Source organism: Phalacrocorax carbo, chromosome 4 (assembly GCF_963921805.1).
Source record: "Phalacrocorax carbo chromosome 4, bPhaCar2.1, whole genome shotgun sequence".
NCBI classification, from domain to species: domain Eukaryota; kingdom Metazoa; phylum Chordata; class Aves; order Suliformes; family Phalacrocoracidae; genus Phalacrocorax; species Phalacrocorax carbo.
This window is the reverse complement of record NC_087516.1, coordinates 29,963,303-29,982,160: the sequence shown is the minus strand read 5'-3', so window position 1 is coordinate 29,982,160 and position 18,858 is coordinate 29,963,303. Positions and strand designations below refer to the sequence as shown.

Here is an 18,858-nt window from a genome sequence, read left to right as displayed (position 1 = left end):
AGCGTTGCCTTCTCAAAACCATAAGAAAGTAAAAACACACCGCCCACTTCATTTGTGTTCGTGCTTTTGTCTGTTAACAGTAAAACGACACCAAGCGCTCTGTCTGTGCTCCACCCAAGTGAAAGGTACAGCTTCCACATAAGCCATGCGCCTGTATATCAGCAACAGCCTGACAGATACATGTGTTGTTTTAAACTACCAAAAACCTGCTTCCGACTTTTCAACCATAAAGTGAAATATACTATTCTTTAGTATACTTGATTAGTATGCTGCATGACTAAAAGAAATACAGTACTGAAAACATTGTCTGAACACATGCTAATATAGCTGCAAGCCATAACAAACACGTTTTTATTTCTTTAAAATAAAGCTTGACTATTTAATGCTAGAGTAAGAAAATCATTGTGTAGTTAACACCAATCAAAAGCAGCTTTATGTCTTACATAAAGCTGATAGACAGTATTTAATTCTGATGGCACCTTTATGGCATGACAAACTTTTGCAGTACATACGTGCAATATAAAAGTTAAAAGGCTCAGAATCTGGAGGATGTACAGGCATACATTTTCCAAGGAGCATTTTGATAATTTTCAGCCTTCACATCTACTTTTTTCAGGCTGTAGAGTATTTTTGCTTTCACTTACCCCTCATCTCCACAGCTTCCTACAAGACTGAATCAGCACCACAACTCACTGCCAACCAGATTAGACTGGAGGACTCCACCAACCTCCTGCTCCCAACTTACTTTCTCCTATCAGGATGCTGGAGGAATCTATCTAAGGTAATTTCTGAATTTATATTTCATTGTGCAGTAGCAAATTTAGCTGAGCTATTTACCCCCAGTACCTGCTAGCTCTGCATGAGTTATTGAGATGCAAAGGAGGAAGATATTCTGATGACACTGTATTTTCCCAGAAATAGGTGATAAAACATCCACACATTTAGACTGACTCTGGGACAGCCTCTGAATTGAGACAAACATAATCAGCCTTCAAAGAGCTGAAATGTAGGAGAAAGTTCTCCAGCAACCTCAAAATCGCCCACAAACATGTGCTGTTCTACATGAACACCTTGGCCCAAAGGTGGTGCTTTTTTACATCCCGTGCAGCCTCACTTCCATCAGTCCATTTGCAAAGAGTAAATCAGCTCAAAACCTAGCCTTCTTAAAAAAAAAAAACACCCCAAAACAAACCAAAAACGTAAGATTTTAAAAGCTCTTGTTAAAATATCAAGTCATCAATTTCACATTCATGATCTGTTCTTTCATAGGATCATAAAAGCACTTACAGAAGTCCCTTTTGATAAGTTATTTTATATTTGCTGGTTAATTCCACATAAACTTCATTGGTATGCATTCTCTGCACTGTTGTCATGTGGATAAAAAGAAGCACAGAAGCTATCAGTGTCTAACTTGACACCAAAAGCAATCTTCTATCTGACCTATAGATTTAATTGGCTGTAAATAAGCTGCGCAGGCAACCAGTACAAAACAGTATATTCCTATAGAAATACTACGGGCTGCAGTATACAATTAAGTAGAGCTAGGTTTGTTTAACTAACTAGGTACTACCATGCCGTGGACTGACTTCCTATTTGCTGAAAATGTTTTGCTGTGCTCTGAAACATTGTAAAAAAAATAAAACAAAACAAAAAATCAACCACAAACAACAACAAAAAACCCAAACCCCAAAACCAAGAAAAAACAAACCAACCAACCACCAAAAACTACCCTAGAGCTGCTATCTCACTACCAAAACAAGTCTTTGGCTGTCACTTCATTAGTTTTCTCTTTTACTCTGAGACTAACTAGCTGCCTAGGTACCTGCTGGGGCAGCAAGATGAGATGGTCCACCAACCACTGAGAATGTGTCTTTTATGGCATTTTTAGATCTTTGGAAATACTAGTTCATAGTGGCATCAGAGGCATGTGCCAGTCTGGAACTACCCTGCCTCTCACGCTTGTGAAGAAAAAACATACTTTCTTGATGTAGTCTGAGTTTCCTCACAGTTGGTATGGAAATTTAAACTCAGAATAACAACACAGAAATGTCTTGCTAATTACATGCAGAACACAAATGTACAATATCTAATTTTTATAAAACCTACCTCTCTTTAGCTCTTGGTAATTACAATACAATTCCTCAAAATTTTTCATTTTTCTGCTCAAAACCATACTTGGGATATCTTACTATCTTCTGTTGCCACACAAGTTGCAGGTGGCCAGTTTTAACAGAACTGTGGTTTTAGTCATGAGATCAGTGCAGAAATATGCAGGTTTGCTTCAAGCCCAGATCCCTAGCTGTGATCAACAGTCAGGCTCTTAGAAGAGGAAACATATTGCTTTGCATTTTCTCTTGTGACTTTCTTAAATAATAAGAAAGTACACCATATAACATGCATGTGCCTTTGTGTCCCCTTAGTTCGTTCAGAGTGGCTCTGTGAATAAGACTATGTATAGACCTCATTTTGCTCTCATTGGTTACTAACGGGCCTAATTCCAACAAAAATACATCTGTGTAACTAGAGTCACAGCTGATCCATGGCTTACGGCGACCCATGCGAAAGTCTCCTGAAACCTGATCCTGTGCCAAAGAGCTGAGCCAAAGTTGTAAGCCACACAAGAAGTAGAGAGAAAGAGCATGAATGTGTAAATCTGCGTAAGATCCCTGGAAAGGGATCACAAAATTCCTCCTGTAGCTTCATTTTAATTACTAAATAGTTTCAGAACTAATAAAAATATTTTTGCTTATGTTATTACAGTAGTACTAATGAAATTACATGTTCCAGCACATAGACTGATTAAGAAAGGAGGCAGAAAGAATTTTTTCCTCTTCCTGATTGTTTATATTCCAGACTTGGCGAGATTAATCTGGGGAAAGCATTACATGCCTTTGAAGCATCAGGTATTGACTGGAATGAGACAGTGCAGTTGGTGAATTACCACTGTATCATCAGCTCCATTATGACAAATCTTGTGTTTCAGTGTAAAAGCACAAGGTCGCAAGCTGTCACTTGTGCAGCTTGTATTTAAGGCTGGCCCTATAGATGAGGTTGAGAGAAAGACAGTATCAGTTCTCTTGAAAACAAAAAATCTGATGTTAAAATAACATTTACAAGGGGGACAAACTATTTAAAGTGACAGAATAAAATCTCTTGGGATTCTTATTTTTAAACTTAAAAGGTAATAAATGCCCACAGTAAGAGATAACTGGACAGGATTTTTCCACTGTCTTCATAAGAATTACTCATCTATCAGTCTGGTATGAAAGTGATATGAATTAGGCCACCTCAAGCAAATATTTCAAGCCTAAAAATAGTCAGTGGCACACTTTCAAAATACTTTAAGTTCCAAACCACAGATTTTTGTATTCCTTTCTCAGTAACAATGATTTTAGCAAGGATTATTACCCCCTTGCTAAAGCACACACCTGTGCTTTCATAAGTAAATGTCAATGAAGTCCTGGGGATTGCTGGAGCATTGGTAGTTTATGACTGTCCTGTGCAACTTTTGCACTGTAGCTAGAAAATTCAGTTTACCGCAAGGACGTATTTCAAAGGATGCTATGTGAGGCTGGCACATCCTAAGATTATTGCTGTTTTCTAAAACTGTAAATAAGCACCAATTAATGAAATTATTTTCAAGTAACATCTAACATCAACATTCTGCAACATTCACCATTTAGTCTATATTAAACATCCTATTAGGATAAACGGCATCATTTTGTATCTGTGGAAAACATTCTATATGCAATAATTCTAACTCCATTTGCAGGATTACAGCATGGGTTCCTCGATGCTCTGCAAATTGAACCAAATGAGTATGATCCTGTAGTGCACATACTTTTTTTTTTTTAAATCAGAAGGGTTGAATTAGTATCTGAAATTATAAATAAGCCTTCTATAATTCTAAAAAACACACCGAACACAAACTCCATTTGGAGTGACAATTGTCATTCACATTATTGCAAGATTTGAGGTATTCTTGAAGAGAAAAGGCACCAGTGAAGTTGTTGGATCTGGATGTACTGAATCACAGGAACATGTTCAGTTAACGCCCTATTGAAGAAAAAGACATATTTCAGTACAACTATTTTTTTCTAAATAGGCTTGGCTTCAACATGGGCACACATTCATACCATTTGAAATCCCTCACTTCACCGTCACCACTTAGCTATCTCTCTGGATTGTGAAAGACACGAAGCCAGCAGGTGTGCAGCTAGCTGTTCTCTTCCCCACACGAGGGACAATTTTTACTTACTGTAGAACTGGCCAGAATAAAGGCAACCAGCAGAGAGAACTCATGACAGTGGTCTGAGTAGAGTGAAAAACAAGCTCTTCTCCAAGCCACAAATTATGGCCTTTTTCTGCACACAGAAAAGACAGGGGCTACCCACTTTAAAAAATAAGACTTGGGCAAGTATTTTAGAGTCAAAGACCTTCAGCATGTTATTTTGTCTCGTTGCTCAGTCGTTCAAGGGCTTAATGTGAAAAGCATGAGTTATTATGACCTAATATGCCCACTTACTTGGGCTTCCGCTCCTCAGTGGTGAAGAACTGCGGCTTCGAGACAACTGCAAGACAAACAGAAAAGGAAACTCAGGTATTCTAAAGAACTGTGCCCAAGAAAGGCACATAGGGACCCATCAACATTCAGAAAATTTGCACATTACTGTATTGGTGCAGCTCCACTGCTACAAAGTTAAATTCAACAAAATTTCTCATTTCTCTTTCACACCCTGCACACACACAAGACAGTGAGTCTTACCCAAAGCCTCTCACATTTTCAACATTCACATTTTAATTTGATTGCACCTATCTCAATTTAATGAGCTGGGCTAATAATTAGAAAAATACACATGATTTTTACAGAAATAATTTTAAAACTTTTGTAACTATACCACAAGCAGAACTCTGCTAAGGTTTCACATATCTCATTAGTACCACCTCGGTTCTTCCCCTCCTGCCCACCCACTACACTGATTTTCTGCTCCTTTGAGGCATTAGGGGGTAAATTAAGATTACTAATTCCAGGAGGCAGGGACCATGTGCTGTATATGTACTGCAAGATGACTAAACCACTTCCAGATGGTGCAATTAGTTATTCAGAAAGGTACTGGATGGAGCAAGAGGGAGCAGAGGGAAAGCATTCTGAGACCCACAGTTGGTACTTCTGAGAATTTAACTATGATTACTTCTCATACAGTATCTCCACTGATAATTACACCAGGCAATAACTATCTGTCAGTTCAGCTTCACCTCATTCCAGACCCAAAGGCATTTATTCCCAATGTTAAAATGTACATGTGGCACATCAGCATTTTTAAAAGGTTGCCTACATTCTGAATTTAAAATACTTGATACTGTTTATACTACAAGCATTCAGCTGGGGCTTACATGATGAGAGAGAAGAGGACTGGTGCTACGGCTGCGGCTTCTACTTCTACTTCTGCAAGACCACTACAAGAGAAGAGTTTAACAGACATCTTGAGAGAGAGCATTTATTAAAGACAGACTTGGCAAGCAGGCTTGCCATGCTGGAGACATGGATTGAGGACAGAGAGTAAACACAGTAAACTTTCTCCTTAAAACAGGCTCTGCCAACAATCATACATCTGCATAATGAATACATTAAGGCAAATGGAATTATTAATCCTAAATACAGGATGAGGCACTAAAACCTTCCTGATATTTGATTTACACAACTCCAGTCATATAGGGAACAATCAAGAATTTACCTTTTTAGATTTTAAAACAGTGTTTAAATCCAATGACTTCCCTTAACATGCTCCTTAACAGAAGTACATACCACAGCTCCCCTTTTTGTGACTGCCTCTCCCTTCACAATTACAACATCATTTTCCATCAGAGCAGGCCACACGTGATAGGCCACCAAGGCAGCTGTGAAATCAGAGTCAAAACTACGATGATACCTGTTGAATTACAGAGTACAATAAATGTCTGCATGTAAGTGCCAAAAGATAAATATGATGCTTCAAGTCATCAATGCTGATAAAACCCAGAATACTAGTTACAGCTCAAACATCTTTCATGACAATATTTCTGTATCACGAAAATAAGTATTCTTTAAGTGAACCTGTAAAACAAATGCATTTGTAAGACAGACTTAGCAGAATATGCTGTCTACTTATACCGAGAGACATGGCAATGCCAAAAAAGCAGCCAGCCGTGACCCTACAAAAAAAAGAAAACCTATGCTATGGTGTGCATTTTACAAACTAAAGTCCCATTTTTAAAAGGCGTTTTTCTTTTTGTTCAGCTCTAAACCAGAAGAGATGGGAGTGTATTAAGATCCATAGGCTGTACAGTAGCCACAGCCTGGAGGTCACAGCACACATGTTGATGATCCTGCTATCAGGCACCAACTGCCAGATCTCAGTAAGCATGGCTTTTACAAAACAGGCCAGGAGGGAGGAACAAAGATGCACATATTTTACAAACACTGGAGGCAGATAGAGACTAAACATGGAAAGGAAGGCTGATGATAATTTTCCTCTTAAATTACATATGCTCTAGAGACTGAAGTTTATCCAGAAAATTGCTCCTCTGTTCATTAAAAATGCTGTTAACACTGGTCTACATCCTAGCATTTATATACCATCGTAAGCCTTAAAGACATACCAAATTCACTACAGACCAAGAATATTTGCCCCAAATTAATGTTTAGCATGTATTTTAAACCTCTGTATTAATTACGAAAGAAGTACACTATACAACCTGATGGATTTTTTTAACAGTAAGAATCTGACTGAAAATAAGGCATTCTTACTTGATCTCACTGAAAAGTTCTCCATCAGTACCAAAGGCAACATCAAGAGGAGGAATGAGAGTCTGCATTGAAAAAGCCACACGGCACAACTCTCGAATCAAAGTGCTGATCACAATGAAATCAATTTCTGGTGGAAATGAAATCTTTGGGTTGATGTTCATGGAGCGAATTACTTCCTGTAAACACACACAATTGAGTAATTTCAGTTCACTAACACTTTTATTCACGGACAAGTATGGAAATCCCTCCTAAATATGCCTCTCATACTGACTTTTAAATGTAGAAAGCTAAGAAGCTCCCAGCAATGTTATCTTAGGCTATTCCAGAAAATACTAGCTTCAGAAAGAATGTGCTGTTATTTTAGAAATAGAGTATGAGCTACATCATTGACATCAATCTTAGGAGGGAGATGCAGTTTTTCAGTAGGGCATAGAATTTTAGAAAAATATGAAATTTAGTTTACATTTATTTGATTAAGACAGTTACCCTGTATCTTGCCAAAAATAGTAGTCTGGCAGACAAAGACATTCTAGTCACAGGCAAATAAGTGATTGCTGGCCATACCACAATATTATTTTGGAAAATAAACTGCTACAAGACATTAAATCCATACAACAAACTGTTCTTCAGGTTACAGAACATTTCTAGTTTACACACTCCAAATTTATTAGCTACTGAAATGAATCAACACGTTACTTCCCCACTGCCCTTGACTTACATTGACACTAGCTTGAACGTCATACAGATCCTCGTGGCGAACTATATAATCCAGGACAGTGTCTTCAAGTGACTCAGGCCCCGAGTGACCTAGAGACAGAGTGTCTCTTACACGTATTTTGAACTGTCTGTAGGCCACCTTTGCTGCATGAAAAGACTCCTGCAAACACAAAGAACATCTAGTTAAATCCAGGAGACTGAGATTAAATTTTTATCAATTATCTGAGAGGATGAACTTAACCCAGTATCATCATTGTAAGGAGGAATATAAAATGCTGCTGTAAAAGTTAAAAATAGTATTCATCTGGTGATTAAATGAAGTGTGATTTATTTGCAGAAGACAGGACTGAAAAGCTTCCCACCTAACCTCTGTTTTTATGTAGGATTCCATCACACATCCACAATCAGTGTAATCACATTCAAAGATATTAAGAGCAGAATTTAGTAATAGCATTTTACATGCCACAGCCTATCACGTCAGACAGGAGCACCTCTTGTCTGTTGGGAAGAAAGGTTGAATCGGATAGTGTAAGCTTTATGACAGTCGTGGGAAAAAAAAACTTCAGTAAGTTAAATGTGCTTGGGATCACACACAGTGAGAAACACAGGTATGTACTACATCAATTTTTTAGAAAAGAAGATTAAGTACAGAGAAATGAAAACAAATTTCTTCAGACTGAGCTCAGAGTAAATATGAGGTAACTAGGTAATTTCAAGGGACCCAATAAAACTAGAAAAGCACATAGCTACAGGCAAGAAGGAAACATGATACGGACAGATTTTTAGCTTTCTAAAAGCATGAGGGAAAGAAAGGAAAATCAAAAGGGAAAAGAGAAGTTTTCTTCTCAGTACTTCACAGAAATGCTAATTTACACACAATTTAATCCAATCCAGCCATAATATTTTATAAAACATTTCCAGGCTGTAAAATGAGAAATTCTTTTTCTTACCACAGCTGCAATGTATATTATCCTCTGCACCATCTCCATGTCACTGATATATGTCCTCAAGAGGGTCTCTGCATCCAAGCGTTCTTGAGCATAAATGTCACCAAAGCGAGCTACCAGGCAGGCGCGACGTGAAGCATTCGTACGTCGGGCTCGGCCAGGTGAGCAGCTCCTCAGGGGAGGTGCACCAAGCGACTTGCCCTCACTGTGCCTTGGGGAAGGAGAGCGGCTCCGTGCAAGCCTATGACAGACATGTAAAGAAGCATGAGGTCACTTCACCATCCTCAGATACTTTTGCCTAGTGCAGAGAGTTTTGAGTCAATCTAATTAGTACCAGGGTAAGCTGAGATTTTGAGCCAACATAATTACAGAAGTAAAGCTGCAGCTGATTAGTCTAATATAAAGGCATTTGTGTCAATACATTTTATGGGCTAGAGCCTGATCAATAAATCAAGAAAATCAAAGTAATTCCTGAAGTGTGTAGAGCCAAGCACTTTGTTCTGCAGAAACATACTTCTAACTACTAATACTTTGGAGATTTGTTCATCTTTCAGTGCCACTGAAGAGTTGTAAAGTCAAACAAGCAAGAATATAACAACAAATTCTGCCTTGTACAGTATTCAAAGAGAACATAAACAAAAAAACTAACCATCTTTTTTTATCCCATACAGTTCCTCTCAATGTATTTTGTAAAGCTGCTCTCTTTGCTTTTGCCAGAAACTTAAAATAGCTGCTTGAAATTAAAACATTTGGGCACTAGGAGAAATCAAAGAGTTCATGTCCCTTCATAACAAAGTACAAAAGCTTAGCTTTTTTTATACTTCAATTTAAAAATGAGGAGGGAATTCACGCCACCTAACATGAACAAGTTCTCTGATTCGGTGACTTATCTGAATAATGCCTCTACCTGCTCTGGAGAACAGACTTTTGGGCATCCAGGATAGAAATCTCATCCCGCAGTATTTGAATCTGCTGCTCGTAGTCATTCAGACGGTCTAACTTCCTCAGGGCGTCCTTCTCTTGGGCACGGGAAGTCTTCAGACTTAACCACACAGAATAAAGTCAGTCATAAGATGTCCTTCGACCAATGCAAACCATCAATTAATCCTCATCATCAAACAAAAAGAACAGAGAAAGAGGAGAAATAATGAGTAAGCTCCTTATGCTGAAACACAGGGAAATCAAGAGTTTAAAAAAGCATACTCCAAAGCATACTCTTAATTACACTTTAAAATGTAAAAGTGTACTGTGGCAGGAGACTGGACACACTACACTATGTTACAGGAGAGATCACTGGTTAACATTTGGTGTCCTTGCACTAGGCTCAGATGATGAGGTCTAAGAAAGAAACTGGTTTCTTTCTCAAATTTAAGATGTTAACTAAGATGTTTCCTACAGTTTAAGACTTTAGGTATTTTCTTATATCAGGCCCTCAGATTCTTTTCTTTCTCAGATACGTTAGTCAGTTGAAGAATATCACCAATGACGTTATTCAAGCAATATCAAAAGCTAATGATTCCTTTCCTGCTCTCCCCAAGAGCAGCGTTTCTTAAAGTTGCTTAACTGCTTGTCTGCCAATGTTTATCTTCTGTCCTTTACTTAATGTTAGAAAGTATCCCAACACCTCTGCTTTCCCTCCTAACACAGATATTACCGTTGTTGTCCTCTTTCCAAAAGAAATTAAAAAAAAGGATGCTTTCTATTCATCTTGGAGGCATGCATTCGGTCTGTCCTTCCTTTTCTTTACTGAGGGACACTGGTGAGACCTTCGAGGATCTGAACCAATGAAAGCTGTAACACCTACTAACTGACAAGCTCCTTGTTTGGACTTTCTAAGGAGCAGGCTGACTGAGAGGACCACAGGCAATAAGGCCAGCACATCTGCTAAGAGGAAAGACTGTCCTTCTAACCTGGGTAGGAAAAGCTGCAGATACTATTACAATCCCACGGGCATCCTTAGATGGCTCCTCCAGCAAGGACTCCTAGCAGAGTAGTAGCAAAAGAGGGCCAAAGAATTATAATATAAAGAACAACCGGGAAAGGAAAGTAGATTTGGGAAGATGAGTTCTAGAGATAGAGATGGGGGAAAATCATTATGTAAAAAAAAAAGGGGGGGTGTATTTTTTAAAAAAACCCTATATAATATACTACACATTAGTCAGGCTTTAAATTGTCGTGAGAGACAATGCAGACAGACAATGCAGTGTTAGTAACTATCCAATAGAAAGGATAAATAAAAAGGAATCATTTCACTTCTGTACTACTTGGTTAAAGAGATGTAGATGCTACAAAAATAATGGGAACAAACAAGGCAAAATATAATTTTTAGAAAAATCAGAATAGTTTTTATAACCCACTTTTATTTTAAGGCTATAACTACTGTTTTAAACTCCACCATCTAACCATTTAAAAACAGACATCTTCAACAAGTTTGTCATGAGAAACTGCAACAGCCTTCAGAATTTGTGTCAAGTATCTGCTTAATGCTGTTTGGATAGAGAAGCCCACTGCTACCCTCCAGTTTCAAACAATTCATTAGTGATAAAATCCCTCACAGTTCCCCCGTTCCTTGGGCTAAGCCCAACTCATTCTGATTGCCTTGAAATTCAAGGCAAAGGCAACTCCACCTATGTAATTTTTGGCCAGATGCCTGCTTAACCTGTTTTTAAGAGCCCCCTGCACCAGCAACACTACAAGGTCTTGAGGTAACCAATTCAAGTTACCATATTTGCTGTTATTAATTACAATCATGTTTATCAAAACTTCTTCCTGCCAATCTATATAACAGGTCCTCCACACAGCAGATCAAGAAAGAAAAGACATCTTGGCCTCACTTACTTCAAAGGGAGTCACCTGGCTTTGTTAAGTTTGATTAGACCTTGGCACAAGTCTAAGCACCCTAGCAGTAAGCTTCCATTTATAATGAGACTAACAGGATTTTGTTCAGTCTGCATATAACAACAGTTTTTAGTACACTTTATTTTTTGTCTTCTCCTGAAGAACTTCCAATTACTCTTAGATGTTGATTGTTATTCATTTTAAAAAATTGTATTTTCCTTCGTAATTCTGCAGCAGATAGCTAAATCCTGTTATAATTAGTATCTTGATGTAACAAAAGCTTATACTGGCTATAGAATTTAATTATATCGAGTCTAGACCACATTTGCTCTAACAGCCCAGGAGACCAAGAGATCTTGTAAAACATGCTTTGATTTAAGTATGCAAGCCAGACAGACTATAGACAAGAGGAATGAGATCATCAGCTATTCCAAAAGTCTCAAAAACAACTTTACAGACAAAGATGCAAAGGACACTCCTGGCAAACTGTTCCTTGCATTAGGAAAAAAAAGATATCCTGCCCCAAGTGTCACAGATCAGTCCTGATCTCACTTCCTCAGCTTTTAGAAGGATTCTAGTTTTGACAGGCAGGTGAAGACTTGGCAAATCTGATTTCACCCAACTAAAAGGGTTGAAATTTTGAAAAGATTATTCACAGAACATGAAAAATAGCACCTTTGCTTCAGTCAAAAGTTGCATACCCAGCAAAAGATGCAAATTACAGTGCCAACTAAACTGAGAGCTAACACAAACCATAAGTATGCAGAGATTACAGAATTCCTGAATTCATGGGAAGACAGGAATGTTTTTAGTCTTCTGTCATTAGTATAAATGGCAACATGAATTTCTGTCCAGTCTGCATTAAGACCTACACATGGGAACTGTGAGATGTTTTATTCCCTACTAATAGTTTTAATTGGGAAGTCAGCAATCAGGTTATATCTAAGAATCAAGGAATTATATGAGCTACTTTTCACCCAACAAATCAAAAGAGCCCATTTCATGGGAACATGAGTTTATACTCCAGGTACCCACCCAAAAACTTAAAATCCAAAGCGAGCAACACTTGCTAGGGAAGTCCATGGATGAAATCTGACAATTAACATTATTCTAGAAGCAATGATAAACATCCAGAGATGAACAAGTGATATTCAATTTGATATTGGAAGTAGAAACTCTAATGGTCTGAGGTTTTTTGTTTGCTTGTCTTTGTCAGGAGTAGCTTATCCTCTCAATTGCCCTAACAGGAAAGATAAACTTGAGGACAGTCACACCCTTTCCTACAGTGTAAGCAGCAAAGTCAAGTTTCCTCCATTTTTAAGAGCAGCAATGTTATTTAACTGGAAGTCTGCAAGCATTTATTTAACAAGTCTGACTATATTTCTGTTGTTGAAATGTCAGTTATCACAAGAATTCACATGCTGTTGGAATTAATTTCAACTACCTTTGTATTCTTTTCTGATAATATAACACACGTGCACAAAAAAAAAAAACCCAACCACCACAAAAACCCCCCACCAAAACTAAAGAGACATGGGCTGTATTTCATAACAGTGAAGAATTATTACTGCTTCTAGAACTGCCTGTAGGCCAAGCCATAAAAAGAAATTAGTTTTAAGAACCCCTGTATTGAAATGGAAAGGTAGGCCTCCCAGCTGCACCCTTAGTGATCCAAGTTTATTTCCCAGATGTGACCAACATACTTAGAAACTCAAAAAACATTTTAAAACCAGAGACAACGACATTACCAATAGCCATTACTTCTATGCGGACAGGCAAAAGGATTTGGCAAATACGGTCTAAAAGAAAAAGCCGTACAAAGAACTTTATCTTAAGATTGACAGACTGAAGTGTCTTTTATGTAACACACACACCACTTCCAAGAACGTCATAGCAAACTGCAAACAACAGTTTCCGGCTATATTCAGATTATGGTTCTCTGCTATTTAACTTCATCTACAAGATTCAAATGTTATCAGGCTGCTAGTTTCAAAGTAATCCTTCCTCTATCCTCAAGAGGAAAGTATAGAGGTTCAGCCACAAGGGTTCTCCTCACATGGATCTACTTATGTTAATTCTCTCTCTGTAACACCAAGAAACAAAGCTACAGGATGTTAAGGAGCTAGACCTATTTTTTGCTCTAGCATAGGACAGTGTAAACTAAACAGAACCCGCTCAGCTAAATGACAGACTGTGTCTCTGCATGCTGACTCTCTGCCACAAATACCCTCAGATTCAATTTTTCTTATGCTGCTTTTAGCTGAACAATTTCTGCTTCTGCTGCCAGAAGAGTAGTGGCTGATTTGGTCTTTGTGTCTTCAAGAGCCAACTGGGTTTTTGCCAGACTGCAAAAAAAGGTAAAGGCAGAGATTCTACCAGAGAATTTCATATGACAAACTGACTGTTTAAGTAGCCCAAGTCCATACGAATTTAACATATTCAAACAATCACACTGGGCTTTGTGCAGACTATCAGCGCACATATAGCTTATAAAAAAATCATATCTGACTATGCAATAACAGAATTTTTTTGCTACGACCAATTATTTTCATTAAGACTCGGTTCCGGTTTCTCCATTGATTTCAACAATTCACAGCATTCAGACTGACTTCACTATCCATAGATAGAGAATCTATGTCCCAAGATACCCTTTCTCCTGCACCTGTATCCTGCCTGCCTGCCAATAACTACACAATCATGACTCCATACTGCATCACCTTGAAAGGATCAGTTCCAAAACTTTCACACATAACTTCATCTCTACTTGAATTACCTCTTCCCAACCCTCCATCTTCCTACCCTTGCAAACCACAACCAACACCTCTCTCATCTGACTGCACAGAGAAATGGAACCCACAAAAGCTTTACCACTGATTTTCCACTTCTTGCAGGAGCCAGCCCAAAATTACTTTTTCTTGTACTGCAAACTGCCTCATGCTCACTCCAATCTGTATTAGCAAATAACTTTCCTTGTACTTATCACCTGGACCATCTAGCACTTTTCTCCAGCTCATCAAGTAATCTCTTTCTATCCACACAGGAGCGGAAGATGAAATCCCTCACCCCTTAACCAACCCTTATACACGCCGGAACCACAGCATGGCTGAGGTTGGAAGGGACCTCTGGAGGTCATCTTGTCCAACCTGCCTGCTCAAGCTAAGCCACTTAGAGCCGGTTGCCCAGTACCATGTCAGACAGCTTTTGAATATCTCCAAGGATGGAGACATCACGACTTTTCTGGGCAACCTGTGCCACTGCTTGGTCACCCTCACAGTAAAGAAAGGTTTCCCCTGATGTTCAAAGGGAACTTCCTGCATTTCAGTTTGTGCCCATTGCCTCTGGGCACCACTAGGAATAGCCTGGCTTTCTTCTTTATACCCTCCCTTCAGGTTTATACGTTAATAAGATCCACCAGCCTCCCATAACTCTTCTCTATAGTTAGAAATAGCTATAGAAAACAACTCCTTTGCTTATTAAACCTTCCAGGCTGGAATTATTTTGCAAGATTACCCAATTGTGCCAAACCAGTTGAAATGCCAAGAACAAAAAAACCTCTCTTCCTTCAAACATTGTGGGGGTGCTTCTCTGTCCCACCTTGTCACTTTTGATATTTAATGTATACTGTGAGATCACAAGGGTTTTTTGTCCTCTTAGCTTCTTTTCAAGGGGTTGCACTGACCTTTACTCACTCAGAGTTGACCAAGAGACTTTGACAGTGAAAAATTGGAATGCCTGCATTCATCCAAGATGAGACATAACGGATATAATAGGCGTTGGAGATTAAGGAAAGAGCAACTGATGTCTTCTCCCTTGTCTTCTTTAAGGCCTTTAACATGGTCCCACACAACACCCTTGTCTCTAAATTGGAGAGATATGGATTTGATGAATGGACAAGGAATTGGCTGGATTGCCATGCCAAAGAGTTGCAGTCAACAGCTCAATGTCCAGATGGAGATCAGTGACAAGTGCTGACAGTGACAGTGGGATCCGTATTGGGACTGGTACTGTTTGATATCTTCATTAATGACATTTACAGCGGGATTGAGTGCACCATCAGCAAGTTTGTGGATGACACCAAGCTGATACTCTTGAGGGAACAGGTGCCACCCAGAGGGACCTTGACAGCCTTGAGGAGCAGGCCCATGTGAATCTCATGAAGTTCAACAAAGCCAAGTGCAATGTGATGCACCTGGGTCAGGGCAATCACCAGTATCAGTACAGACTGGAGGGGGAATGGATTAAGAGCAGCCCTGTGGAGGTGGTCTTGAAGATAGTGGTAGATAAAATGCTAGAAATGAGCTGGCAACATGCATGCATTCACAGCCCAAAAAACCCAACCATATCCTGGGCTCATAAAAAGAAGTCAGGGCCAGCAGGTCAAGGGAGATGATTCTCCCCTTCTACTCCCCTTTCATGAGACCCTACCTGGAGTACTGCATCCAGGTCTCAGATCCCCATCACAAGAAGGACATGGACCTGTCAGAGCAGGTCCAGAGGAGTGCCACAAAGGTGATCAGAGGGTTGGAACACCTTTCCTATGAAGAAAGGCTGAGGGAGTTGGCATAGTTTAACTTTGCGAAGAAAAGGCTTCAGGGAGATCCTAATGAAGCCTTTCAATACTTAAAGGGGGCTTATAAGAAAGATGGAGAAAAACTTTACCTTTCCCCCCTGTCCTAGTAATAGGCCAAGGGGTAATGGTTTTAAACTGAAAGAGAGAAGATTTAGATTGGATATAAGGAAGAAATTCTTTATGCTGAGGGTGGTAAGACACTGGAACAGGTTGCCCAGAGATGTTGTGGGTGCCCCTCCCTGGAAGTGTTCAAGGCCAGGTTGCATGGGTCTTTCAGCAACCTGGACTAGTGGAAGATGACCCTGCCCATGGCAGAGGGGTTGGACTAGATGACCGTTGACAGTCCCTTCTAACCCAAACCATTCTGTGATTCTACAATTCTATGAAAGCAGGAGATATCTGCAAGCTTAGGGTACAGGATGAAATATTCTATTGAACCTCTTTCCTCTAATCTAGCTAATACAGTCTGCAGTTCTGAGAACTTGATATTCTTGGAAACTCTTAGAGCATTAAATCATATCACTTATTGTACTGACCCAAGGACTGTGAACATTCATTGTCCTCACACTAACAGGACGCATGAGAAAGTGTCTGTCCTTGGAGCTACCCCTGAAATGTCCCTGGAAGCGGCACTAACTGCACAAATTCATTTGTGAAGCAATTAAGTCATTTTAAAACTACAGTGCTCCACAAAATGTGTTTTATACAACTTGACAAAAAACTGTTCAGTCCTAGTCGTTTATTTGAAAAACTGTCCTCCTTCCTCCATCTTGCCACAGTGGGTTTTGAGCTTCTTAGATGTTCGCATTCCAACTACATACTGTAATTATGACACGTTGTAAGTCCTTCAGTAAGTGTTGCACTATAGCTGCTCAATTGATTTTTTATCAAGGTTTGCTCAGCACGCAACTGTTCATTGACTATAATTCCACTGGGATGGTCATGCACTATACAAAATCCTTTTATCTAGAATACTGGCATGTTTTCCAACTCCTCTGCCAGAAGCAAAACCTACCAAGTCAGTTTATGAATGCAAGTATGACTGTATCATTTGTACCCCACTTTGGACAATACAGAGACAATCCAGAGCCTAGATATACTTTGAAGCTCTGATTTTAAGCCAGAAATGAAACATTTTACAAATCTCCATCAGTATTTAGATGTCAAGAGAAATACATGGCTTGTTAAAAAACAAAAAAAAAAAACAAAAAAAAAAAAACAAAAAGAATCACAGTTAATTCCCCTACTCTTGCTGCACATGGTTGAGCTGTAGACGAGTTGAAGTCAGTTCTTCCTGCAGCTCTTGCAGTTGAAAAGTCTGATTGCTGGCTAGCTCTCTCAGCTGCCTCTCTTTCTCAATTGAATCCTACAATAAAACAAATTCACACTGCTTGAATGTTCTACCTTACAGAATCCTTTAGCAACGTAGTATAGCATTATTAGCAGATGTATTTCTAAACATTTCAGCAGAGACTGTTTCTAAAGCAACTGAAAACAAAAGCAATTGCATAACTTCCAGAGACAAAGGCAATACCTTCCAGGCACACAAAACAAAGACTCAATTATATCAGGAAAAATATCCATTTCATTTACACCTCATGACAGAGAATACAGAAGAGCTGCACATGCAGATTTACTACCTGTATACACATCATCTGAACAAAGTGTTCTTGCGGATATGTCGCATGGGTCTTTTTCCAGTCAGTCATCTTCTGACTGACTTTATCACCAACTCAAGTAAAGTTTTTGGGAACACATGTACACAAAATAACTGAAAAAGTTATCAGAACAGAGGAGGCGGCTATTGTCATTCCAGAAAGCATACTGCTACACATCCAGCTCAGTCTTTAACAACCTGTAGGTTTGCCTGATACTACCAGAATTAAATAAGTAGCTGTGCAGCAGGCCTTTCTTTAAATTTTGAATGTCATGCAATGACAAATCCATAACTGGTGTATCAGGTATATTGTCATTTAACAACATCACAATTTTACCTTTTGTGTTTTTTTTGCAGAATCCTACTCCTGCAATACACAAGAATCTGACTCTTCAGGGATATAACTTTTCATCTGTCCTTATTTTCATTGTGAAAGATTTTGACAGAAGAGGGGTAAAAATGAGAAGTCAGAGAACATGGAGACATCACTGTAAAATCTCAAGATCCTCAATATTTTCCCCTAGTCTGCATCAACCAACGCTCTTATTTTCTTGCAAAGCACAAAGCCACAGCAGATCTGTCTTTCCTGCTAAACTGTTAGTACTATAACTATTCAGTAAATATCAAATGCACACTAACTCCAAACATCAAGTCAGGCATGTGGCAGTATCATGGAGGTGAGCAGGGTCTTCCTCCCCACTTCTGGAGGTATTATAAAGCTCAGACACTAAACAAAGATTTTTTTTTTCTTCAAAAAAATAAAAGGAGCTCACAGATAAACACATGGAGTTTATACACACCTTCAGCTTACCCATGTATTTTCACAGTTAGGTTTTTACTAATAGAGATATGGTATAAGTACTTCTATGACATCTTTGCAAGTGTAAATGTAGCATAATTCTTTACCTGGAAAAGGAAAGCAGTACAAGAACATAGCTTCTCTTACAAAGCAAATTCCTCCATATAGTCACTCATTGTTGTGAAACAGCATAAGCCCTAGAAGGCCAAAAGTAACTTAAATGACCTCTTTGATTTCCCTTTCAAAGGAAATGTGAGACAGAGGAATAGCATAGTTGTCTCCACAGTTGTCTCCATGAGCAACTAAGGACATATTTCATTAAGCAAAATCAGGGAGGGAGGCTATTGTTAACAGAAAGTCATTAAAGCTCTCCTGCAGGTATAAAATCACACTGTTCTACCTTAAAATAAATTTCCTACATACCTGAGTGAGAGAGAGGTTGGTTTCAAAGAGCCTTCCTGAAGTAGCACAGGAGAAACAAGTCCCTAGCCATGGCAGGAGACGAGTTTTTATTGTTTCCACACCTGCATAATGCCCACCTAA

General features: G+C 39.0%; 1 protein-coding gene across 3 annotated transcripts in view; it reads right to left on the bottom strand.

The window, feature by feature from the left end:
- Window positions 1–322: 322 nt before the first annotated feature.
- Window positions 323–18,858, bottom strand: part of SPATA18 (spermatogenesis associated 18) — a 22,133-nt gene continuing 3,597 nt past the window's right edge. Inside the window, exons 3-12 of one of the 3 annotated variants that reach the window (XM_064449404.1) lie at window positions 18,739–18,854; window positions 17,107–17,225; window positions 9,359–9,493; window positions 8,455–8,692; window positions 7,506–7,664; window positions 6,788–6,963; window positions 5,807–5,930; window positions 5,395–5,457; window positions 4,526–4,571; window positions 323–4,056 (exon numbers count right to left, since the gene is read on the bottom strand). In XM_064449404.1, the coding sequence (XP_064305474.1) occupies window positions 4,049–4,056; window positions 4,526–4,571; window positions 5,395–5,457; window positions 5,807–5,930; window positions 6,788–6,963; window positions 7,506–7,664; window positions 8,455–8,692; window positions 9,359–9,493; window positions 17,107–17,225; window positions 18,739–18,854 (1,184 nt within the window). In that variant the 3' untranslated portion in view covers window positions 323–4,048. Of the gene's footprint in view, window positions 4,057–4,508; window positions 4,572–5,394; window positions 5,458–5,806; window positions 5,931–6,787; window positions 6,964–7,505; window positions 7,665–8,454; window positions 8,693–9,358; window positions 9,494–17,106; window positions 17,226–18,316; window positions 18,398–18,738; window positions 18,855–18,858 lie in introns of those variants that run through there. The other 2 variants (XM_064449405.1, XM_064449403.1) reach the window with 2 other exon arrangements.